General features: G+C 41.2%; 1 protein-coding gene across 15 annotated transcripts in view; it reads right to left on the bottom strand.

Annotated features, from left to right (window-relative positions):
• Positions 1–26,683, bottom strand: part of CELF2 (CUGBP Elav-like family member 2) — a 455,290-nt gene that overhangs the window by 89,561 nt on the left and 339,046 nt on the right. For all 15 annotated transcript variants that reach the window (XM_051795196.1, XM_051795186.1, XM_051795182.1 and 12 more), the window contains one exon: positions 11,961–12,043. In XM_051795196.1, the coding sequence (XP_051651156.1) occupies positions 11,961–12,043 (83 nt within the window). The remainder of the gene's footprint in view (positions 1–11,960; positions 12,044–26,683) is intronic.

Below are 26,683 nucleotides of genomic sequence, written 5' to 3'. Positions count from 1 at the left end.
GAAAACAGAATGACACTGCAGTCTCCAGCCACAAGGATACACAAACACACACTGTCCACACCAAAATATGAACCTCTAGTTGTGTATACGTACAAACAACAGTAAGAATCACGTCAAGCAACCATGTTATTTTTAACCACCCTTTGTATGAACTCACTCTTTAATTTTTTAGCATCTCTGTAGCTAATGTACTCTGCTAGTGCTTTCTTTGGGATAAGGAAAGTGGTTTGTACTCAAACTAAACACACACAGTATATATTTATAGTGCTAATCTTTAGGAATTCTAAGGTATTTGAATGTTTCTGTCAATAGGTGTTTGGGAAGTTAAACAAACAAAAAATAAATGGACAACATTAGCAGAAACATATATTTTTGAAGAGTGAGTCAGTTCTAGCTGGCTGTGGTGTTTGGATCAAGCTGTGATTAGTAAAAGGGATGGCATCAGGAACAGTAAGTCAAAAACCAACCTGCCTCCACCCATCTGAACCAGCATCTGACCCCAAACGTGAACCTTAATGTTTGTGTCCAGAGACAGGGCCCCTTGGTTCTCTTGAAAAAAGCAACAATATGCTTCATTTAGCGACTATAAATGTCAGTAAGGGAAAAGCTGTCTTCCCTTACTTATTCTTTTCTGCTACTCAATTAGAAGTTTTCTCCACGTTGTGCCCCATGAGCAACATCTTTATGTGCGACTTGCCTAAAGGTCAAAGAAATCTCTTTGCAGAGATGGCTTCGGGTGGAACAGCTGGAGGCCACGGAGAGCTAGCAGGAAGGTCCTCTGATAAAACCAACTGAGCTAAAAGCTCTTACAACCATTCATCCTACCTGCTCCAAAGGTAGCATTTAGAGCTATTGGGAAGTCTTGAACTCCTGGTTTCTTGGCATATGCTATTTTTTCTGAGAGAGGCTAATGCAGCCTGAGGGCTGTTGCAGTGCCAGCAAAGCTAGCAGAGGGCAAGGAAAGCACAGGGGAAGAGGAATGGGTGCAGAAAAGAAATTTCCCCAGTGTCACACTCTCTATTTTTGGCTCTCATGTCAACAGGGAGGAAGACAAGTGGCAGACATGAGGGCTGTCAGCTATCAGACCACTTTTAAACTGGGATAAACCCATGTCATTCTTTGCAAAATGAAAAGGGTCACAAGAGGCAAGGGACATGCCTGCCTGAGCAACCCTCAGAGCCCTCCAGACACAAGTGTATAAGCACGGCACTTAGACTGGTTGAAGCTCTTACTTAGCAAGATTTTTCTTTTTGGCTAATCATATATTTTTGCACAAATAGGAGTATTCTGTATTCACACAAGCATAGCAATTTCCTTCACTTCTTAGCAATTGGAGAAATAAGAGATGAAATAATCCAGTAGCTCATCTTGAACGACTTAATGCCAGTACAGGATTACTGCCTATGCCATATTTTCTAATACTTTCCTACCCCAACCCCCCATAAGGATTGGGATTTAACTTTGTTTCCTTTAGAAGATTATTCTAATTGAACAGATACTGTTTATTTTTTTCCTGATACTTGATCTAAGCTTTATTTCACCTCTTATGATGGTAAATCCTCAGTTCTCTGTACAATCAAAAATAATTCCCATTTATCACTGGCATTTGGGCAGTACTTGGCCCTGAAGGAAATAAATGCACCATCTACATGGATGCTGCTGTGGATGCTTGGTGAGGTACTCCCACAACAGCACTTATCCTCTCTGTATTCTTTGCAATATCTGAAATGAACATACTGTATAATAACACAGCACATTTTCCTCCAAGGTATTGTCAGGAATTTGCCACAAAATAATATTAGTTGCTGCCTGGTGGATACTTGCTTAAGTGATGGTCTAGAAAACAAACTCCCTTCAATCATTTGAGCCATTCACAGCTGAATGGAAATATAAAGGTATCACATCCCTCGCATCTCTGCATGAGGCTTTAATCCCTCTGAGAGATCCTGGCAGTGGTAAGGAACACCGGAGTGTTGTGTTTATTTTCACGGTGGCATTGCAAGCTTCAGTTATGGAGGTTATCTGAATTTCAGTTTATAGAGTCATGGAATGGTTTGGGTTGGAAGGGACCTTAAGGCTCATCTCATTCCAACCCCCCTGCCATGGGCAGGGATACGTTCCACTAGACCAGGCTGCTCTGAGTTCTTAGTTTAAAACTAATCTTATCCTATGATTAGTGCCTTGTTTTCCACAATCTTACTTTCCTCAAAGCAGAATCCAATGTTCTCTATCTTGAAATCAGTGATAAGGCTCTATTCATGCTTTCTTAAAGATCGTTACAGACTTCTAATTATTCCTTTCAGACATGAGCTTCGTTTTCAGTTTCTTTCTCCGTTTCTTTTTTTCCTGTGATTCTCCTTCAGAAGAGAAAATTTCCACTCGCTGCAACTTGTAATGTTTGCAAGTGGGAATGGGTGAGCATTCCTAGGATGAATGACAGAGGCAGTGTATTAATGAGATTCCCTGTTAAATTGCAAATTCCATTTGCAAAGAAGCAAAGTTGCTTATTGTAACCCCTGCTTGCTATCCCCCCTTCCGCAACGGCCGATAGCCCATCTCTGAGCTACAATAGAGTGAGAGATGGGATTGACTGCAGACTGCTTTAATGCCACTCTTAATGACAACTTGTGAAGATCAGGAAGTTGTCAGAATCAGATATCAGCAAAAGCTCCAGCTTGCTTTGTGAAGTCAGTCTGAATTAATTAATGGGTAGCTTTCCTTTGATATTGCTTTGATATTTGGCTGCAGCTGGATAAAAATCAACCACAAAGGAAGCTACATTTTGTTTACCACTGCTTAAGACTGTTTAGCTCAATGTGGGTTTTTTTTTTCTTTTGCAGTTTTTGCTTTTTTAACTTCCCTGGCACAAGGCAATAGAGATAAGCTTTTGCCAATAAATGGAGTTATGGTGGCATCTTTTTCAGTGACTGCTTCTTTGCTCCTGGAGATACTCAGGTTACAGTCTGGGAGCAAAGCCATTACCGTTTTCAGCAACAAAATGGACATTCCAGCCTTTTTTTCCCCACTCCTCAGATATTATGGACCATTCCAAAAGTGAAACAAACATTAGCCTTGTCCTCTCTGGTAGTGCTTTTCCTGTTAAAAGGTATTTAACACTTTAATCACAGAATCATAGAATGGTTTGGGTTGGAAGAGACCTTAAAGACCATCTAGTTCCAACCCCCTTGCCATGGGCAGAGACACCTTCCACTAGAACAGGTTGCTTCAAGCCTCATCCTTCCTGGTCTTGAACACTTCCAGGAATGGGGCACCCACAGCTTCCCTGGGCAACCTGTTCCAGTGCCTCACCACCTTCATAGTGAGGAATTTCTTTTTAATATCGAATCTAAACCTGCCCTCTTTCAGTTTAAAGCCATTCCCCCTTGTCCCACTAATAGATATTTGCTCTTTGCTTTAGAGGGTGCTGATCACTTGACCCACACACTGACAGCCTAAAATATAAGCTCGGCAACTATGCGTCTTCCATGACTGTTCGGGGTGGGAATTCTCTTTTTAGTGTCTCTAAAGGTTTTGGATGTCTGCCACTACAATCAGATGAACAAGTCTGTACCCCAGATTGGTGCTTGCACCCAAATGAATCCCTCAGTATTTCCAGCAGCCCCAGGGACCCTGCTGGCAAGAGGAGGAAGGATTTCTCTGCACACCACAGGAGGAAGAGCAGACAAAGAAGTAGCTCTTCCAACTAAGCTGATGAAGATGATAACTCTTACAGAGAAAGAGTAAAAAATCAATTATCTCTCCGGATCTGCAAAGAGTGTTTTTAATTAACCAGAATATGAATGTCCAAAGTGTGTTGTTGGAGCAGAAGGCTCAATCAAGCCACCCGGTTTCACCTGGTTTTCCAGTATTATGGGGTTTCTAATGACCACAGAGAGGACAGAACTTACGTTTTCTCTCTCATCGTGCATGTTGTCACATAGAACAGCATGCTGCACCTGCACACTGTGGTTCATTACCTGACTCGGGAGAAAGCTGGCTGGGGATACCTCAGCTTCCCTCACTGCCATGGGAATGCAAACATTAAACAAGACACCACTGCAACCCTTCAATAGCAATGGACCACACAGCACAAGGTGTTTGAAGGAGGCGGCACAGCTCACAGGGCTGGACACAATGGCAGGAGGATGCTGAACAGTCTCCCTGTGATAAACATGCCATGAGGTCCAGGCTCTTCAGCAGTAACATAACTCAGATCCATGGGTGCCAAACATTGCTATCGAGGCAGGTAAATGGCATCCAAGGGCATCTCTAATGATGTTGCTTCCTGATGCCTGCAACATTGTTTACGATTTGCCTTTCTAATTTCACGACTGTAGGAGTAGTCAGACAGCTAGGAAGGCTCCCTGAACTAGTTTTTCATTACGAAGACAATTTTAATAGCTCGTGTCGTGGTGCTAATGAGGCTGACTGAAGCACCTGTACTTTCTGTTCCAGATAACAGAAAACAGCTAACACCAGCAGAAGGATAAATAGCTGTTTAAGAGAGTGCCTGGGCTATTATCCTTAGGTAAGCATCCCACCTAAATCTTGGTGAGCTTTGCAATACCCTGGGGTACTCTAGTGATGGCCTCTTGATTTTCTTCAGAGCTTTCCATTCTGAAGTATGCAGCAAAAGGTTCTCTGAATCAGTGATTTTTGGGTACCCAGCTTGGAAGTGATATCCTGTGAACTGATCCTCCACCCTCGCTGAGTAAGATGTTCTAAGTTGGACAAAACAGTCTGGAGGGATTTTGCAAAGTGATGACCTCAACTGGTTGGAGTTCTGGAAATAGGAGGTAAATTCCAGTGTCACATGCCAGAACAGTCTGGCCTTTTGGGGATGGGCTTCACATCAGTGAATTTTTCTAAGGTCAAGCCATTATTATGCATTACTTAATTTCCATCCCAATATTATTATACTGCAAAGCTGTGCAAAAAAATTCCCGAACTACTCCAAAAGAACGCTCTAAAAAAGCTAAATGCATCTAACTGCATTTGCAGCTGGGCTAATGTGCTCCTGCTTCCCACCAGATCTGCTACACCATGGAAAAGCAACAGCCTGATAGGAATGTCTGGGGTCTAAAACAGCTCATTGATGCTCATGCCCTGTGCAGCTCTTCACCTTCCTGACACACCCAGGTTTTAGGCTGGGACATAACCCCCAAGTAATGCAGATCAAGGTTTAGCCACGTTCTCCCAGTGCCTCAAGTCAATGGATCTTCCTGCATTTCCCTATTCTTGGAGAGTGTCTTCCAAATGTTTGAAGCTTTTCCAAAGAATAAAACACTTTCTAGAGCACAGACTCATATCCAGATATCACATTACTTGAGTCAGTGCCCTCAGCACTAGGCAACCAAGTGCTGTGACTTGTTTTCTTTCACCCCCACGAGAGTTTAATACTTTCATACACAGTGGAACAGCTTCAAGAGGAGAGACAGTGACCTCTATCTCAACTAAGTACAGTGGTGAAGGCTCTGTTAGGTCAATTCAAGTTAAATCCTTTCAACAAACAAGTCAGAGAGGATATGAGCTGCATTCTCCTGACATGCCAGAAAGTTATCCTAATGATCAGGCTGTACAGGAAGGTGAATTTGACCCCCCATCCTTCACTGAGAAAAAGGGACAATATAACTATGAATTAAACATTTTGCTCAATTTAGAGAAGTTGTTTGCACTTGGTCAATATTTCCCTCTCCCTACACCTGCACAACACACATCATTCTGCCATTAAGCTGCACGTTCAGCTACTTACAGGGATTTCATTGGGTTCCTAAATCACTTTTTTCCATTTTATGAATCCAAGGCTGGTGATCCATTAGGCGTTTCACGTCAATTTTAGGTGCAAACCCAGCCTTTCTAACAAGGCACCTGAATTTAGTGCAAATATTGATTTTTCATTGAAGTGACAAAGTCAGTGCAACATTTTTTGGAGGGGCAGAGGTGGAAGTGGTGTGTTTGCATAATAAAAAACCACTTTTCTTCTTTCTGAGCTGGGCAAAATTTATCCATTTGAATTGTATTTTAAGGGAAGGAATAGGCCTGATTCACTTTCTTAACATCACTCAATGTCATCAGCTCAGTTTCTAGGAATAGATGCTCCCTGGGAATTCTCTGCTTTCCCATCTGCTTATTTTTATAATTTAAACAGTTCTAGACTTTTTGGATCCTTCATTAAGCAGCGTTTGGCCATGCTATATGGGTACTGAATTAGTTTAATTTGTCATCATAAATCAATCACTGCAATCCCTTAACTAACTTAATTGCTCTTTGAATTCTCTTTCTGTTTGTCAAAATCTCTCAAAATCATGGATATATCATATTCAGGCTATTATTCAAGTCGTATTGGATGATTACCTTTTTATTACAGGTAATTTTTACATGATGTTCCTATAATACTGCCAAACCGTAAGGTCTAAAGCAGAGAAGGGAAGTGGATATTAAAACACTACTCCAGAAAGGAGTATGCCAGGATAGTTATTAGAAAGGAGATCATAATGTAAAATGAAAATCAGAAATATATTTGGGGTTTTTGCTTCTTGTTGGACAGATGGTATTTTATCAGAAGCTGAATGAGGTTTCATAGAAAGTTGTCATGGGTGCCTGCGTCTGGCAAAAAAGGAAGCCATGAATATTTTACAAACCAGATCCTACAAACTCCACCTTGCTGTTAAAATATTAAGAGCTTTCTCAAGACTGTATTTCTCCATTGTTAAACTCTTAATTAAATTAATCCATACAGCTAACATCCTAATTTCATGCCAGAACTTCACTACAAATGGTTTGCTGCTACTTGGAAAATGTATATCCCAATTGAAATAAGAACCACGCAAACCATGAGTCTGTTAAAAGCATGGAAGTGCAGTGGCCTAAATAGGTGTGGGTTGTTAATTATTTCTGTGATAACCTTAGGTATGAGGATATATCAAAAAATGTACATAAAGGCAATAAACAATTGTTGTCATGTCCAATCTATCTAACTTCAACTACAGAGCAAAGACTCCAAAGAGTTTTAGGTGTAGATTTTACCAATGGATGCCCATTGATTCCAGACCTCAAACAGCCTCTGTATGAGATTAAAGGTACATTTATTCAGTTATTTGGCTCCAAGAATCCAACCAACATATACTGTTCTTGTGTGTTACCTATCTGCACTTAACTCTTGCCAGGAAATCCTACCAGGTTCACTAGTTAGCAAACCAGAGCACGTTCTGTTTTTAAAATAGAGCATGTTAAAACTAAAACAAAGAAGAAATGTCAGTACCACGAAGGCAGTTAAAGCAGTCCCTACATAAGGCTCTTTGAGGTTTGCCCTCTATACAGAAGCCAATTTTCACTAAGTAGCAAATTAGAGCATGGGGGAACCAAGATTATTACATCTAATGGAAGGTACAGAATAAATTTAGATGGGTGGAATTTATTGGATTATTCTGTTTAGGGAATAGAAGTTAAAACACCTCTAACGAAGCCATGAGATTCTTAATGAAGATGAGACTAGTTAAGGCCTCAGTTCTACATCTCAGCCCAAAGAAGCAGATTTCTAAGATCATTATTACATTCAAATTGAGGTTTTCCCTTTTCTCCCTTCTGCCTTTTAAAACAAAAATCAAAATGAACACTACAAGAAAACCTGACTCTAAGCTGAACAATACAAACCGCATCCGTATGAGCTATGAGGATATCAGCTGTGTGCTTCCATGTTATATTTGAAAAGACACATCTGAAAAGTCATGTTGTTCATTTACAAGACATAAAAGCTACTTGTGATTCCAGCACCAAGTAAACAGAAGAGAACTGTCCCTGTTTCGTTGATCTGATTTATATATAACAATATGCCTGTATTTCTCAAACACTGCATATCTTCCCTGCCTAGCAGCAATCCTACATAACGAGTGATATCTAAATACATTTTTTGGGGAAGATAAAAGCTCCATTATATGACAAGGAATATTATGACTAACAGAGAGATTATACTAATCATGAGTAAGAAAGATGATGTTTGATCCTACTTGTGCAGAAAGTTTTTTAAAATTTTTTAAAAAAATCTTTTAAATGAATTTCTATCCTCAGGAAAATGATTAAAACCAGAAAAGCCTTGAGATGTCAGCTGGTGACATGTTTTTCTTCTTTATCTTTCTTTTTTGTTGTTGTTGCTGTGAAAAAAAAATATCTGAGAGAATACAGCAAAGTGCATCATTAACTTCTTATTAATTTTATAATACAAAGGCAATTCAGTTAAAATAGTAGTGCTGCAACTTTAAATTACAGAACTAGCTTGGTATTTAATGAGAGATTTAGCACAGCAGGGTTTCTGTTAAATTAAGTTGTGCCTTCACATCACAGTGGGAAAACAGGTGTATATTGGTTTAGAATTATGGAAATGTTGACTAATTCCAAGGCTTGTAATCAAACAGCAAGGCACCCTGCAATATTTTCTTCCAAGATCCTGCATTAATCATTTATATCTGGTCTTATTTTCTTCATGTCCACTAAAAGGGTGCAGCTCAAAGGAGCAGATCAAGCGCTCGTGTTTTCATGTCTCTGTTAAGGATGAGGTCCAGGCAAAAAGCAAAGATAGAGACAGAGCACTGCAGGCTTTGCTCAAATACCTACTTAAATTAAACTGAACATGCAGTCTTGGAAGGGGGATGAATTTCACACTAAAAAACCCACTTTTTTGGCTCCACTGGTGCCAATCCAAAACCTCCTTACTGAGCCACACGGAGCAGGTCTGCATTTAAGAAATGAAGAGATCACCCCAAAAATAATCTAGGCTCATTCATTTAATGAAGACAGAGGTATTTTCCTCCATGCCTCTGCAGCAGCGCAGGTTACACCTGAATGCAGGTAAAACACAGATGATTTCCAAGCACCACAGCATCCCTACAGCCCCCTGCTCCTGCCTCTGCCAGCTTTCCTTACCTTACACTAATAAATCACTTGCCTTTGCCTCGGATTTTCTTCCTGGGCTATTTAAGGATGCCTTATCTGATGCATGGTGGTATTACAGCAAAAGTGGAAGGCACAGATTCTTTTGTTTCCAGGAGATACCTTATTACTGAACCTCCTACCGACCATACCTCATTTACTGGAAGCAAGCTGACACTTGATGCCCAAATGAACCTGATCCAAATTCATCCCTTGTTGCAGCTCTGCCAGAAGATTGCTTCCATTTGCTCTGAGATTATTTCACACATGGACCCATCCACTACCAATTCCTGCTTGTTCAGTAAAAGCTGCTTAGCAGGCAAGAGGAACAATACAGAAATTGCTAAAATTCATATATGGAGAATCCTGCTAACGTGAAGTGTTTTCAGCACGTGTGCCACAACTTTAAAGCATGCTTAAATGAAGTTATTTTGGGCATACACAGATGCAGCATAACAGTATCTCCATATACGCTGAATGTCAGCATACTGCACGTGCAAAATATAGAATCTGTTATATAATATATGCTGAGTCATCCTGAAGGACAAGTAGTAGATTTGTATTCAAGTTGCTTCTCTTTATTGGAGGTGCCCATTTAAAAAGTAGGTATAACTACTTATCTCAACATAAAATCTAAACATCTCTGGCTCTATCAGGCCCCAGAGTCACAGGGATGCAATTTCCACATTTCCTTAAAAGGAAAGTTTGCAACCTCACAGTCAGGACATAAAAACTCATCTTGGAAAGACAAAGAACTAGAGAGAGCTTTAGAAAAACTACTATTTTTGAAATTTAAAAAAAAAAATCAAAAGGTACAGCAGTGCCTTTAACTGCTGCCTGCTCATTAGCTGTGCAAAAGTGAAGGAGAAAATGATGCACTGCTCAAGTAAGATGCAACGCAGAGCTGAGCCAGCTTTGCCATCTGAATGTGTAGAAGTCAGAGGAGGAGTCTGCCTCTCCCTGTCACCCACTGAGATAACTAAGATCTCTCAAAACACAGCAACCAGCTTGAGGGGCTCAGGGAATAACAGAGGAGTAAAGTGGCTGAGGTAGCTGGGGTTATTTAGCCTGGAGAACAGGAGGCTCAGGGGAGATTTTAAGGCTCCCTACAACTACCTGAAAGGAGGTTGTAGCCAGGTGGGGGTCAGGCTCTTCTCCCAGGTAACCAGCGACAGGACAAGAGGAAATGACCTTGAGCTGTGCCAGGGGAGGCTCAGATTGGACATTAGAAAGAACTTCACTGAAAAGGTGGTCAAGCATTGGAACGGGCTGCTCAGGGAAGTAGTGGAGTCACCATCCCTGGAAGTGTTCAAAAAACAACTGGACGTGGCACTCAGTGCCATGGTCTAGTTGACATGGTGGTGCTCGCCCAAAGGTTGGACTCAATGATCTTGGAAGTCTTTTCCAACCCTAACAATTCTATGTTTCTAAAAGGACCCTCTCTATTTCTAGGAGAAGTGATGTGTAGATCTTGCAGCAGAGCTTCAGGGATGCTGTCTGGGCAGGGTGCTGCTCCAGCAGCTCAGGACCACCTCCACTAGAGTGTCCATCCAATCTGCACAGCCATTTGACTCAAAGCATGTTGGAGAGCAGTTATTCAGTGAGTTGGTTTAAGTGCAACATTAGCTGAATTGGGTTAGAGCACTCATCCAAGGGCTTGGCTTTTCCTGGCAGTGGAGATGGGAAACAACAAGGAAATCACCTTTCAGAGCCTTCATTTCTCTCTGAGGATGACACATCCCTCCCGTACAACCTTAATGTCAAGCCTGCTATTGGGAGGCTTGTAAGGTCTTGACACTGCCCCTTTTGAGAGCCAGTTGCTGGAAAACATCACTTGAATCTCAAGTGCCGCAATTTTTCTCCTGTTTTCCTGTGGCTGGCCTACCTCTGCAGATTTCCTACCACCACTTAGGGCATTTACACCTGAAAATGACAGAGGACTTCCATTTTGCCTTGGTGAATTAGCAGGATTCACAGGTAACTGTCCCACGTACTTCTCTAGGCTGGTTATTTCCATGACAGATAAGGTGGCTTTCCTAACAGGAGTTGCATAAAGTGAGCTGGCCAGATGTGAATTTTTCAAACATATAGTGTCCAATTTCACATATAGCACATAGGAACTTAAAGCAGATATTGGCCATATAACTCTCAGTCCAGTCAATGCTCTCTTCATTTATATAGTGTATTTATTTATTTTCATGTCTGTAACCAGACACTTCAAACATATACTTCAACATTTCTCCTACATCAAGAGGGAATAAACCTCCATCCTTTATCTTTTTTTCTTTTCTATCCTCAAAATATTTGGCTGTGTTCAGCAGGAAAAATGAAAAGTGTGGAACAAGAAAATTTCAGAGTTAAGACATGCAATTACCAGTGATATACTTCTCTCTAGCCCTGCAATTTAAATATAAACTGCCATAGGAAAACGCAAGGAACACTTTGTACAACACAATCGTGACTGTTTTGAGTGCTGGTGTGAGTTATCAGTGGGAGCAGGTGGTGAGGAGAGGTGGTGGCAGGGAACAGGATGACACTGTGCAAGCAGCAATGTGGCACCACAACATCCTGAGATGGGCAGCCACCACACTGATGCTTTCAAGTTGCTTAGAAACCATGTGGATAAAGGCTGCATTTAACAAAGCTGGCTGTTTCTTGTCTTTTGCTCCTCTCTCCCTTTTGAAACTTGAAGTCCTGTTGGCGTAGTGTTTTTCTGCCGTATTTTTCCCCCTCTCTCTCCCTCCCTCCCCCTTAAATAAATAAAAATTAGAAATGAATCTACATTGCACTTTGGTCACTGCCTTTAGTCAGCAGGTATCAGCACTATTTCCAGCCAAGGGACTTTCTACAGAAGAGCAGCTGCCCGTGGAAATGATGCCATTGCTACAGGACTGGCACTGGTACAGGACAGACCATCAGGTTTGCCACCCTCCTTGCAGAGATCAAGGTCATTTGGGGCACCAAGCAGTACCGAGAGTAAAAGGGCTATTTTTCTGGCAGTAAAATAATTAAGATCAAAAAATAAATGTACTCACCCCAGGTAAAGTTTTAATATTGTGCAGTGCATTCTGTGCCTCAAGAGCAGCTTTTCTTGTATAAAATGTTACGAAACAACAACCTATAGAGAGAAATGAAAAGCTTTCAGAAATTAGTGAGTACGATTTGTAAGAGTACAATAGGCAGGGAGAAAAAACAGTGGTTGAACAACACAATATGAAAGCTGGAAATGTGAATTATCCCGAGGCTGCCTGAATGACATGAATAAAAGAAAGCCTGTTTGGTTTAAAATAAAAAGTCCCCTCCTGTGCATTGCATCTATAGCACACCTACATTGTTAGTGAACTGTAATCACTTAGAAATTGTTAACCAAAATCCAATTGGCTTTGTACAGTGTAAATAAGGTTATATTTTTCTGAAGGCTCCCCATTATACTTTGAATATAAGCAACATGGCAAGCTCAAGCAGCAGGAATTCATTGTTGCATCCCAGGCAGAAAATCAGGTTAAAGCAGGACCTTATTTAAAGGGCCTTACATAAAAGAGCTAAGGTTGGTTCCCCTCCTTTTTGAAACCAGGCAGGACCGGAGGTAGGACACTCATCTCAGTTGCAAGAATGAAAAATAAGCTACAGGAGAATTCACCATGGTGGGATAATGGAGGCTGCTGATGGTTGACAGTGTAAAGGGAGGCTCTGCTCACCCTGCATCTGCCTAATCTTCAGTAAAGAGGGTGGGTTTAGTTGCCTTAATCCTGTGGTTTTCCCTTTGACAGCACGGTACAACTGGGTGGTCTGTGGGACGGGTTGCTGCCACTTTCTCCACTGCAAACATGTTAAGTAGCTTTTGTGGCAACACACACAACCCAGGCAGCTCAACACCACCCCCAGGGCGAGGTCAGGGCTCACAGGTAGATCCCCAAGGGAAGAGCTATAATGCGACAGGCATGGGACAAACAACAGGGACCAGGATTTGCCTCGCTGCAATCCGTAATGTCCCAGCCCTAATCCTGGGCGTGCACAGGGTTCATGCAGAGAATTTACAGAGGGAGGTCCTTGTTGCCAGTGAGATGTTCAACACAACATCCCAGCTTGTGACTTCAGCTTTATTTTCAGCGGGAGGGAAACCACTTTGAGAGCACCACTTGCCACACTTATGTCCATAACACAAGATTGCAGGTACAGACATAAGGAGAATTCATGCTGGGAAAGCTCCCATCTAGCACAGTAAATCAGTGATGCAGGAATATCCTTAGGGAATAATTGGTTGCTATTCTATCCACAGGGGAAATACGGTGGGGCTGAATCCAGCCCTTGTCCCACGGATATGGGCAGTCCCTGCTTTGGAACCACAGTAAGGAGAGAATCCAAAGCTCCTATAGAGCTTGTGGATGCAGATGTGGTGTTTGGTGACCCAGCTACTATGGGGAGAGGGAAAACATGCTGGGGAATGCCGGCTGGGAGGTAGAAGTGGCTCCTGAAGTAAAAACCAACTTCGCATCACACAAGATGATGCAGGTTTTACTGATGAATCCGAAAGCAACCTTGTTCTCTTAAGCACAGTCAGAGGTTTGTTACAACTCCAGAGAAATGTCAAAACCAATCAGCAAATAAAAGAAACCTGGGCTCACGAGCCTTGGTATTCCCTTGGAGCATGACACAGATAAAATAATCTGTGCTTTAGGCAGGGAGCAAAGATGATGTTTGCATCAGCTCCCTTATGTTGGCCAAGGTGAAGCATCCCAGCCCATCTGACATGCCCACTTGTGCTCAGCCATGCAGCATCCTCATAATGGCAAAGGAGACAAGGAGAGGGCGTGCACAGCAGAACACAGCAAACATTGTGACTGTGTAGAGGTGGTCCTTGGACGGAAGGGCTGAATCCAGAATGGCCCCTCTGCTGCCTCTTGCTTGGCTCAATCCCTGCATGGCACTGGGAATCCTCCCTCCAGCTCTGCAGCCAGACCAGCAACAATCATTACCTCCATAACAAGCAAAGGTGACCATGTATTCCCAGCTGGAATACAGCGAGTTTATCCCTGACACAGAAAATCACTTGCAGGCACTACAACACATGGGCAGGCAGGTAATGCAGACATAACACAGCTGAGAGAAACATTTTTCATACTGCCAACAGCTTCTTTAAAATTTCACACTTTATGATGGAGATGGTTTAATAATTATTTCAGTAAGTGGAACACTGTTCTCAAGGATGTGGCACAAACAGCCACAGCCTGTTTGTGCTTCTTGTGAGTGTTTGTAAACCTTTTATTTCACTGGAAAATTCTGAAAAATTGAATTATTTTTCTCCAGAATGAAAATAGGAAAAATAGAAAAATAGGAAACAAATCCGAGTTTGTGACATTTAATAGTGCAACTTTGAGACAACACTGCAGCATTTTTCTATCCTGCTAGCTAGTCCCAAAGTCTATCTTCTATTATTTCTTCATTTATTAGATTTTTAATATATAGCTTTTTAACCAGGAGAGAGAATTCAGAGGGGAAAATATCAAGCTGTAATCACAAGTTTGCAATTGCCATGTCCTTTTCCATGGGCCCGAAGAGTTTCATTTTAGATTTCAGCTCTGTGGGTTCATTCTGATAAGGAGAAGTTTGAAATCTATTGGTTTATCATTCTTGGCACTACTTGAAAGAACTGCACTTGAAAGATGAATATGCTGTGAAATACCCTTTAACCGGTCATTTTTGGGAAGTAATAGCTCAGGATAGAAAAATGTGTCTGTGAATGAGGGCTGGAAGAAAACAGTAGCTTAATGGGAAATATGCAGGTGTTTCAGGCAGGTTATCGGACCTTGACAAAAATGAAGACTTCTAAGCTCACAGACTGACACTTCTGAAAATGCACATGGATAAAAATTTTTCTCTGGACACATTTGTGTTGTAACTTCTTAAAAAAAAAAATCAAACCCACAACAAGACCCAGTTTACTGTGGTTTGAGGAGAGTATGGACACCTTATTGTGGACACCTGAATCTGCTGCAGAGGTCAGGGCTGGACTCGAAAATAAGAAAACACAGAAGAACAGAAAAGGCAACAGAGCATGTGGTCCCCAAGGAAATGCTATCTCTCAGCCTATGGACTTTCCAGAGTTTCTTGCTGCCATGTTATGTAAACTGCATTGAAGATACCTTCAGTGTAAAATCTCTTTGGCTCAGTACATAAGAGAAAGTACCAAATTCAGTCTTTTCTGAAGAAATATTGGAAGGGAAGATACCTGTGTAAAAGGATATGGCTAATCTGTGCTTTAGGACTAGTAGCTGTCCCCTGCTGAAAGACCTTCCTCCCTCCATTTTCCCAAAGTAAACGTAATATTGCCAAAGACAAACAAATGGCCCAACTGGAAAAGAAAAAGTACGTTTCCTACTGAAATAAAAACAAAAAAAATGCAACCCTCCCCTCTCCAGCCTCCTGCACACATAATCTTGGCTTCATCACCAACAAACTCGACAGCAGCTTGAACCACAATGAGGCTTTTCTGACACCCAAATAACTCAAAGCCTGGCAGTGATAACCTTCTCCCCTCCTAGTCAGGGCAACTTAAAATGTGAATTGGTTTGTGGACATGGTTCTGCCAATCCTCAGCAGCCTGAAATACAGCCCAGTTTAACTCCACGTGGGTTAGTGTATTCTTGCCCAAAGGCACGGGAGCTTGTGCTGCCAGTCAGTGCCTCCAAAGCAGCAAATCTCCTGCGCTCTGCTAAGCTGGTTGTGCTCTACTTGGAACAGTATTTACTACAGCGTAAGACATTTCTTCTTTGTACCTTGAAAAAAATACTGAATGAATCATGCAGATCCCTACAGTCCCTTAAGGACATCGGCAACAACTTCATGGCTATCCTGCCAGATGCTTGAACAGACTGAATAAAACCTGCCACTCCGTGCTGCTCAGCATCTAATGGCAACAAATGGGATGCCTGAGAAACAACAGCAGAAAACAGCCCTACTTCTCAAGGCATCTGACAAGCAAACACTTCAGTGTGGACACTACAATGCTCAACTTCAACACCTCATAAAAAAAAAAGGGAAAAGATCTTTTATTTCAGCTTGGTTTTTTTCTCTCTCTCTCTTCCTGCCCTCCCCACCCCCCCCCTTTATCTTTTTTTCAAAGGAAATTTAGTGCCAGAAAAAGACCTCAAGGTCCCAGCCATTGGGAGAGAGTTGACACATTCAATTCTCCATGACACATTCAATTCACAAGCCCTTGCTCAGCCTGCCAAAGGCACCAATTAGCACCAGTGGTGGTGATTTTTTTTTATTTAATTTCCACAGAAACCTGTTTAGCAAGACAGTGACACGGGCAAAACACCTTGTGTATAGCTAGAAACAGCTTTATGTGAGTCACCGTCAAAGATGGCAGCGACGGATTACAGGGGGACCACGAAGCCACAGGTTCACTAAAGCAGTCATTTAGGAGTTAGGGATGGGAAAAAGAAGAGCAAGTGGTGAGGGCTCTCACACCACTGCAGCCATGAATTTCTGCTGACAGAGAACCTGGGTTTTTGGAGGACACGTGTGCGTTGTGGAATTATGACAAATCGCAGTTTTCACCATGAAACTTCAAAAAATGCCGTTCCTCCTGTTAGCAAGAGGGATTTTTTCAAAGAGCTGTTAGTGACCTTATGCAATGGGACTTCTCCTCCCGTGTGACTTCTGCTCTATGGCCCACATTTACCTCCCAGCAGAGCAGTCATGTCTTTGTTAGGCTGTAAGATACAGCTGCGTGACATCGCTAGGAGCTCCGCCATGTCATTATTTTTATCACTTTCTCACAATTCAAACACAGACTAATTACTCCATGAGAGCTGTTTACATTTCTAATTTTGAACAACTAACAAAGGGAAGCTCTCCTCCACTCGGAGATGTGGCTTACACGGTCCTCATTGGCATTTAACGGCACTGGGATCTGTGTAAGAGGCTTAATCTCTCAGCCAGGATTTCATGCTTGAATGAATACAGCAACCTCCATCTTGCTTCGGGTGTGAAAAAGTCTCTCACAGCTCTATAAACTGACTATACAATTCCTAAGTTAAAGTTACCAGGAATTACACACATGCATCAACACGAGAAAATAACCCTTCGATGTGGACAGGAATTAAAACACATTGTTCTGCAAGATGCTCTGAGGTTTTAATTTGCTTGAAGAAAAATATTCTGCAGTTTTCTCTGGCCTGAAAATTTAACTTTTGGGAATTAAAAGAGAAAAGAGACAGGAGGAAAAACCCCCTCATATTTGTTGGTCTGATTTATTAGTTTCTATAGTTTTCAACTGTCAAAATTTGTCAGTTTGGATCTCTCTGCATTGTGCATATTATCACCTGCTGCCAGTATCTGAACCCTAACCATGGGGTATAGAAATACAAGAGCTTATCAGGGAGCCTGCAAAGCCTGCAACAACTTAAAAGTATGAAATTTGCTTTACCTTCTAGACTAATAAAATAAACACTTCAAAACAGCTATAATGATTATCTGATGATTGAACTCTGTATTCTTTTAGCAAGTAATGGAATCCTGGCAGACAAATTCAATTCAAAATACATTCACATTCAGGACATCAACAAAGTCATCATGTTGTGAATTGAAAATTCCTTTAAAGGCTGCGTTTGAATTCTAAGGGGCTGACAGATCAAGGGACTGAAGGCCCTGGAAGGCTAAATGAGTGAAGTCCCGCTATGTTTCTTTCTTTCTGTGAATGAAGCTCACTTTTGTGTGTGCATTTGCAAGCAGAACAGGTGCTGGCTTCATACAAGCCTGGAATCTCAATGGGGACAGTAGCTTCTTGTCAATCCAGTAGAGTTCAAGCTAGTTTAAGTTAAGGAGGATTTCTTTTTCTTGTTATTTTTTTTCCCCTCCAAATGTTCCTCTCCAGATTTCCACATTCGCTCCTCCACCACCAAAAGTTAAACATTAACACTGCTCTGTAAATCACAAACAGCTGCCTGAACAGTGTGATTTGCAACCAAACCCACCACGACCTGTAATGTCTTTTTCCAAAAGACAGTGAAGACATTAAAAATTCTTTTCCACTAAAGCCACTGAGAAGACCTATTGCAACAAGGAGTTCAGGTGCGTGGTTGGGCAATGAGATTTTTCACATTTGTTACATTTGGTGCAGTGCAATGGGAGCCTTGCCTGGCAGTTTTTCTGTGTTACAGTTAGTGTGCAACTAGCTAACCTCCATTGAAGACACCACTCTAGTATTAGGAGAGGTGTTTCAAGTATTAAGAGATTTTTGTTGGCGGATTCCATAAAAAAAACAGAGAAAAACGTGAACTGCCTGAATAGCAAATACAGCCATTTCTGACAAAGGATTCCAGAAATAAAAATCCAACTGTTTTTAAAATTCTGCTGAACAGAAAAAGAAGGTTGCTAAGACAGGGATGCATTTTGATTCCTACCTGCACCATCCTCATGCCCTATTGTATGTGGAGTCACTGGAGAGCACAATGGCAACGATTCTCTCCCGAAGCAATCCCTGATAGAATTGCCGAATACTGCAGAAATCAACCTTTAATGATGCCACCTCCCAATTAGCTCAGGTTTGCTAATAGTTTGATATAATTGGCACCCTGATGGAAACCGTATTACCAGTCCTGTCACCAGCCAGGAAACCTCATTGCCACTCTAATGACAGCACATATTATAGCAGTGCCACTTCTAATATTAATACATTAGCTGAATGTAGGCAGGGACTCACATGTGAGAAGGATTCACAACTGGGACGTGCCAAATTCCACCCCGTGCTCTGTTTTCCCTCCTGGCTGTAAAATGCAGGGTGGCAGTGCCCCAGCCCCAGACTGCCCCCGTTGCCCCACTGGCATCGAAGCCCAAATGCTCCAGGCTGGTAACAGCCCTGTAAATGGCCAGTGAAAAATGATCCCATGGAGCTCAATTTTTTCTCTCCATGCCTTGCAAGTTATGACGGCCTTTCTGTTAATTGGCCACAAGTCCTAGTTTGCTGTCAGCCTTCAGCTGCACCGGGGAGCTCTTTTGGAGGAGTCACACTCTGTCATTCCCGTACCCTTGTGAATACAAATGCTCTCTATAAATGTCCTCTGCCTACAAAATGGAAGTGGTTTTTTTTTTCTTTTTTTTTTTTTTTTGACCTAGATTAGATCTGCTGCATTTTCAAGCCTTTTGGGAAAGCGACTAAGAACTAATATGCACCGGTTAGTGTGCCACAACACTTCCCTACCCATTATTATGTAAATTTTTACTAAAGTGTGACACAGATAGAAAAGATATCAAGGGCAAAATTGCCAGAATCTACTTTTCTTGCTCTGTGAAATAAGTCACTTATATTAAACTGTTTTAAATGGCTAATAGCTGTACACGTATCTGAAGAATTTCAATGTACGTTTTTTCATATAGGACAATGGCAGCTTTTGCAAATTCCTGAGTTCTCCTGCTGACTGTGTAATAAATGGAAAGCGAATGGCCAGAATTCTGGTACTCTCTGCTTTACTTCTGAAGGAAGGGGCCAACTTCCACATCTGCAGCTTGGCAATAATCATATGATACTTGCACTAGATGGTGATAAAGGAGGAAAAAAAAAGTAAATGCAGAATTAGATTCTATACCTGGTGGCAGGGTAAATAAATACGCATAAATCAGGTTTACAGCATCAAGGCAATTTTATGTCATTACTAACTAATCTGTCCCTAAAGAAACCATCACTGTGTGATGGGATGGAAGCTGAGCTTTATTGGTCTAGGCTGACTAGTGGATGAGAGACATTCCAAGACAAACTCAGAAAATGCTGTGAAGATAGAGCTGAGCAGTCGGTGCCATTGGACCTGCACATCAGCACTGCATCAACACCCTGATCTGCTGGTTGATGGAAACACCACTGGCCTGGCCTGGGACGTTCCTCCTTTGCCAGCCCCTCCAAGCACTCACCCCCAGTGTAAATCCCTAGGGAGAGTCACTGCTTTCCCAGCCCTATGAGATGAATGGCTGTCAGTCAACCAACACCAGTGAGAAAATCAAAGCGGCTGCTCAGTGCCTCTTGTTGAGTCCAGGTTTGGTCCGTTCCCATTTCTAGATCTCAGGGGTGGAGAATAATTGGGATCTTATACATCAGTCCATATGGCTTACAAAAAAACCTGCTTGTCAGAGCTTTTGGAAAAGAAATTCTCAAGTAAGTAGCACAGCAGGGGGAGAGGGTGGGGACATGGCATTCCAGCCTTTAGCTCTGTGAGAGGTCTCCCATGGGAAGTCACTGCACTTCCCACTTGTAAAATATAGAAAAGAATATACGCAAAATACAAGAGATTTTTTTTTTATTTGGAAATAGTTTTATACCTGGCCTGTCACTAGATATATACATCATATCACAACAAAATCTTGAAACTGGGGAGACATCTAAGTAAAACTACAAAAAATGAAAATACAAAAAAACTACTTATTTCTTGTGCTGCCTGCTCCTCCTTTCCTCTTTACCTTTTCTTTTCTTCTTTCCCTTCTTTTTCTTCTTGTTCTTGCATTAATTCTCCTTAATCTTTAATTCACTTTCTTGTTCCCTCACACAAATTCTTACTCTTTGCTTCCTAGCAGATGGTCATTGTTTCCCTTTTCCTTGGCCAGGTAACGATTACTGATTTGAGCTTCCTGGCTTTAAAGTGAATTAACATGCCCTCTGTGCAAGTTAACCCCTAAATTTGACCATCTGCTAATTATATATTTGGATGTAGTAGAGAAAGAGGGTTCAGAGAACAGATGCTAAAAAAAAATGGAAACACAAAATTAAGATGTCCTCCCTTATTAATCCATTCTTACAGCAGAAAACTGCTGTGACACTCTATTTCAATTCAAAAAGACTCTACAAAGATCATGTTTACATAAATTAACATAGGCAGGGACACATCTTTCCCTAATGACATTTCAAAAGCCCTATGGTCTCCAACTCTGGCATTCACTAGTAGCAAATCAAACTTCCCAGCACATATATCTTATAGTCCTGGATTTCCTTCTATTTCTTCTTTCACCTGAATGCTTGACAAAGATCACTGAAGACTGGCTTTTCCTGATAAGACTACCAGATCACTGCTCTGATGAAACCTCTAATTGCGCTGTGACTCCTGAGAAGCCACTCAAGTCCTAGTTCAAATAGGACGCAACTCTGTAGTGAAAAATACTCACAATAGAATAGCTTTACCACAAAATTATCCCTTCAAAATCCTCAAATTTTTGAGAGTTAATTGTGATTTATAAACTTTCACTGTCACTATGAAAAACCAGTGTTCTGTATAGCAAATTATTTTCACTGGTTAAATGCCAATGGCATCCTGGGCTGCATCAGGCAGAGCACTGCCAGCAGGTCAATGGAGGTGATCCTTGCCCTCTGCTGAGACATATCTGGGGGGCTGGATCTTTTTCTGGGCTCCCCAGCAGAGGGATGTGGACATACTGGAGGATGTCCAGTGAACAGCCACGAAGATGAGGAAGAGGTTGGAGCATCTCTCATCTGAAGAGAGACTGAGAGAGCTAGGACTGTTCACTCTGGAGAAGAAAACGCTCAGAGGGATATTATCAGTGTCTAAAAATGCCTGATGGAGAGGAAGTAAAGAAGATAGAGGTTTCTCAGTGGTGCTCAATGACAGGACAAGAGGCCATGGACGCAAATTAAAATACAGGAAATTCAACTTAAAAATAAGGAAAAACATTTTTATTTTAACGGTGATCAAATCCTGGCATGGTTTGCCCACACAGGTTTGTGGACTCTCCATCCCTGTAGATATTAAAATCCTGCCTGGACACAGCCCTGAGAAACCTGGTGCAGGTGATCCTGCTTTGAGCAGGGGTTGGATAGGATGAATCCCAGAGGTTCCTTCCAACCTCAGCCAGCCTGTGATTCTGTGAAATGGCAATGAAGGAATTTAAGTAACCTCTCCATGACATCCCTGCTAACATAGCTTAACTTTCACAGAAATATATTGCAAGCTTATTTAACTTTAGCAGACAACATCAGTTAAATTACTGTTTTATTGTTGTACTCATCAGTTGGGAACCAGCTCTCACTCACTAGCAAATTTCACACACAAGATGAGTTTTTTGTAGCAAGAACACAGGAGTTAATCTTTTTTTGTTTTCTAAAGAAACAGAATCAGAGATCTTTTAGCACCTTCTAGTACATAAAGGGGGCCTGGAGATGGCTGGAGAGGGACTTTGACAAGGGCCTGTAGTGATGGGAAAAGGGGGAATGGCTTCAAACTGAAAGAGGGCAGGTTTCTGTCAGGTATTAGGAAAAAATTCTTCCCTGTGAGGGTGGTGAGGCACTGGCACAGGTTGCCTGGAGAAGCTGTGGATGCCCCATCTCTGGAAGTGTTCAAGGCCAGGTTGGATGGGGCTTTGAGCAACCTGGTCTAGTGGAAGGTGTCCCTGCCCCTGGTAGGCAGGTGGAACTGGACGATCTTTAAGGTCCCTTCCAACCCAAACCATTCTATGATTCAATGGTGATTCCAGGAACATTCCAGCATGTTCCTTGTTGCCACAGGCACACAAGACAATAAAAATGTCTTGTGTTATACCTTGTTTTTAGAAAGATACCAACACATTTATGAGTTCATGATAACATGATGCATTTTATAAGTTATAGTTTATCCAGTCCTGTTGTATCTGACATGAAGTTTTGTTTAAATCCCTCTGACAGCTCTAAACTTTTGAGCTTGTGTCTTCTAAGGACAGCATAGGAAAAGCCAGAACTAGCAGTATAAAGAGACAAAAGAGGAAGAGGTCCAGAGAGTAGGAGTTATAAAAGAAGGCACAGAGTGGAACGATTGCTGTTGCTGACACTTAACTCATTTAGAAAACAATAACAAAACCCCAACCATAGCTTTTACCCAGACATTTGGTAAGAACATGGTATATGGAGTGGTTTCAACATTTAACTGGATTTGGAAGAAGTGAATATTATTTTTGCAAAACAATCTAAAATCTGACCTTGGATCACTCATTTCTAGGAATAGAGTGTTGAAGTTCTTCTGAAAATAATGTTCAATGCCCATCTGAATCTTTCACTGCCTAAATGCTTTTGAACAATTTGGCCTTTCATCTCCCTATGCCCTAGCTTTTCCCTGTAAAATAGAAAGAATAAAATGTTCTGAGCTCAAAGGAATACTCTGAAGAAATCATGAAAAAAAATAAAAATTGAGGTAAAAAGACACTGCAATTGTAGTGATGTGAGTAACAGCAGAGCAATCCTTGCCAGCATTGTTTCCATCTACCTCACTACAGTCTGGCATGCTTCCTCCAAAAGTTAGCTTATAGGAGATGGAAGAAATCAATACAAGGCATTTGAGATGGCTTAAGGGATGCTTAAGTAGCGTGGGGAGAAATTCTAGGTTAAATATTGCCTCAAAGTGCCCTGAACTTGAATCAACAAGTACTTATTTCCCCCAACACCCCCAAACCCTGTATTTTGCTGCTTTTGGCCAAGCCACCTAATCAGAGGCTCCATTCTCTGCCAGTGGAAGAAGTGGCAAAGCCTCCACTCGTAGTCGTGATTTGCTACAACATACACACTATTTTCATGGAGCTAATTTTCAACTATTTGACTTGTTTTTTCTTAGAAATACTCTTCCCCATCTTTAAAACTTGCGTCTAAATCCATTGTCTGAATCCCTCTGCCTGAGATGCAAACACTTTCAACTCTTTCTTGACTTCAACATCATGAACCTTTACACATCTCACATTGATTTCCAGGCATTCACAGCTTCACTCTCACAGGGTCACAGCACATGTCAAATCTTTCCTACACTCTGTACACCTTCAAGCAGTGTTTCATCTAAGGAGCTTCGCTTTCCTTGAACTTGTTAGCAGTGACACACTTGTTCCCCAATTAAGCTTTCTTTATAATAATAATAAAAAAAGAAATTCAGGAAATTCCTGGCAACTTTTCTATCTTTCTAGTTGGTTGAAACAATTTTATGCAGATGAAGATGCAACTCCACAGAGCCTTTGAACTTTAAGCATCATCTTTACTGGGCTTTGAACTCTCAACAGGGCCCGTGATCTTTCAAAGCAATGTACTCTGCTGTGGAAACTTCAAACAAGAGGGAAAAAGGCATGGTTAGAAAAAAATGCAAAAGATGGGCTTTTTTAAATGCTTGATGCTCCTGGAAATAAATAAAAAAACCCAACTGAGTGGTATCTGAAGAAGTGTATTCGGCACTCAAGTGTTTCCCTAATTAATTGTTTAGATGAGTGCTAAAATAAATGCAGCAGCAGCAAAGATAAACAAACCACTTTAGTAATAAAGCCATATATTTGTGCAGACACACAAAAATAAATGGCAGCACTTAATGAGCACAAGCAATGAGAATGAAGAACACACTTTGTGTGGGGGAATCCATGCTCAGAAAGCTCAAGCTCAAAGACCATTTGAGAGGTATCTCACAACCACCTCCCAACCTGCCCCACGTTCGCCGCTTGCACGGCAACTTGTTTTGCACAGACTAACAGTGTAAAAACACAAAGTGCCCTGATAAAGAATTACAGCTCCTGTTTCACATTGCCTGGGCAGCCTCACCAGAGAAAGGAAAATATCTACGGTAAGAGATTGTTATGCTAGTTAATTATTCTTCTTCTTTATTTTTGTCTGATGATTAACTAACGTAAAATCAATGAAGGGAGATACAGAACAGATGTGTAACACCTGTACTTCCGAAATGAGAGCAAAAAGTTAAGGTGATTCATACAGTCTTTTCCTTCTGAGCGGAAAATGAGCTAGTAAAGTAAAAATACTGGGGGAAAGTGTTATCTTGTATATCTAGGAAAGCAGTTTTAATAGAACTGTAAAACTGTTAAAGGCAGGAACATTCAGCTATGCTCCTCTGCCAGGAAGGACTGCATTATGCTTCCACATGTAATTCTTCCAATGTTTTATCTTGCCTATCCATAGATTTCTCAGAATCAGACTTCCCATAATTTCTCCAGGAAACTATTTTGCAATCTCACAAAAATGAATTTTAAATAGACTTTTCACAGTAAACACTTTCAGTTTTGATGAATTTCCCATTGCTATTTATGTCTTGAAAACCTTCCTAAATAGTGCTACTACTTATCTTTGTATAATTGATTCAATAACCAGAGCAATGCATAAAACCCCATATACCATACAAATAAATATGTTATTCTCCCCCTAAGTCTTCATACAATTGATAGTTTGTTTCTTGCAACTATCACCATGTATGCCCTGGAAAACTGATTAAAAAAATCTATTCACCAATATTAAATATCTATTCAGGGAAGGGAATATTGAGACTGTGTTGGACGACCCACAGGACACATATTAAGTCCTTTAATTAATACCAGTTCAGAGAAGTCCAAACAAGAGTACCACAATCTGTAGGTCCTATGGCTCTCCAAAGATCAAGATGTGGCATTTAATCAGATCAAGATTTAAAATAAATCTCCAGCAGCCTGTTTCCAAGTTATGACAAGAGAAATACTTGGCTAGAGAGGTATACGCTGTATGACATGATTGGCATCTTATCAAGACAAGAAGAGAAAGAAGCTGGATGACTGGCAACTTAATCAGAGGGAGAAGGAAAAATAGAGAAAAGGAACAAAACTAGTGCCTAAACAGTGATGTGTTGGCTCCTGCGGCTGTCAAAGGTGGCCTTGAGCAGGCAGTGGCAGGAGGGCTTACACTGAAGCTAGTCTGCAAAGTAGATGAAACTATTCAGTGTCCCTTGGCATCAATAGCATGTGGCTCCTGAATGTATCTAATCACGTTTGGGGAAGCAGGATTCTGTATGGCCTTCTCCACAGGTCACCACGGTAGCCACAGGAACACGTCAAAATATCACAGATGTGCAGCTTTGCCACCGAAAAACTCACAGAGCTTTAGAACAAAGTCCCCAGTCTTAACCGCAAGCTAAAAAAAAAAAACAAACCCAAAATAAACTGCTGAACAATCATATCTTGGTAGTGGTGTCCTTTAATTAACTTTATAGTGTGGTCTCGTATTTTATTCAACATGTTGTTTTGTAAAAATACCTATGTTGAGCAAAAACTATGCAAACTTTTCCTGAACAGAATCGATAAATGGTGAGTTACAGGTTAAATTGTCAAATGAGCCTTGCAGCCACCAGTTCTTGCTGGGAACAAGCATCTCCTTGTCTTTTCAGAAAAAAACCTCCTGCTCATAGATTACTTGTATTTATCCACAGTACAGTGGGTTAACAGAGGAACTGCAATTTGACGCCCTAAAATGTGAAGTTTCTTTTCCCACATGAGATGGGATAAGGATGTGCTTGGAGGGAAGTTAAGATTGAGACTCATATCTTGTACAATATTTTGACTCCTGCTATGCCTTATTAGGGCAAATCTAAGGATATTTCCAAGCAATTTGAAATCCTCTATCAGACTTCAGCATTACTCACTCTTATATTTTGTATGCCAGAAAGATAAACCATAATGTATAGCAAAATTATTTCTGGAACTGCATATTGCACATTTTCACTATGAAGCATATTATAAGCTTCGACACAGAGATAACTAAGAGATTACTTGTCAACCTCCTCTCATTCCATCAGTCTTAAAAATTAGGATAAGAAAAGCTTTTCCTGTGCAACAACAGGCTACATATTAGTCCTGCAGAGTTATAAAAAATGTGGAACTAAATACGAGACAAGCCCAATTTAAAATGATGAAACACTTCTGAATTCTAAAACAATTAGGTTAATTTACAACACATGGCCTGATACACTGGAAGTTTGAATCCTTTTATTTTGCTTTTTAA

Source organism: Manacus candei, unplaced genomic scaffold, assembly GCF_025592945.1.
Source record: "Manacus candei isolate 608988 ecotype Guabito, Panama unplaced genomic scaffold, ASM2559294v1 h1tg000042l, whole genome shotgun sequence".
NCBI classification, from domain to species: Eukaryota; Metazoa; Chordata; class Aves; order Passeriformes; family Pipridae; genus Manacus; species Manacus candei.
This window is presented reverse-complemented; position numbering and strand designations above follow the sequence as displayed.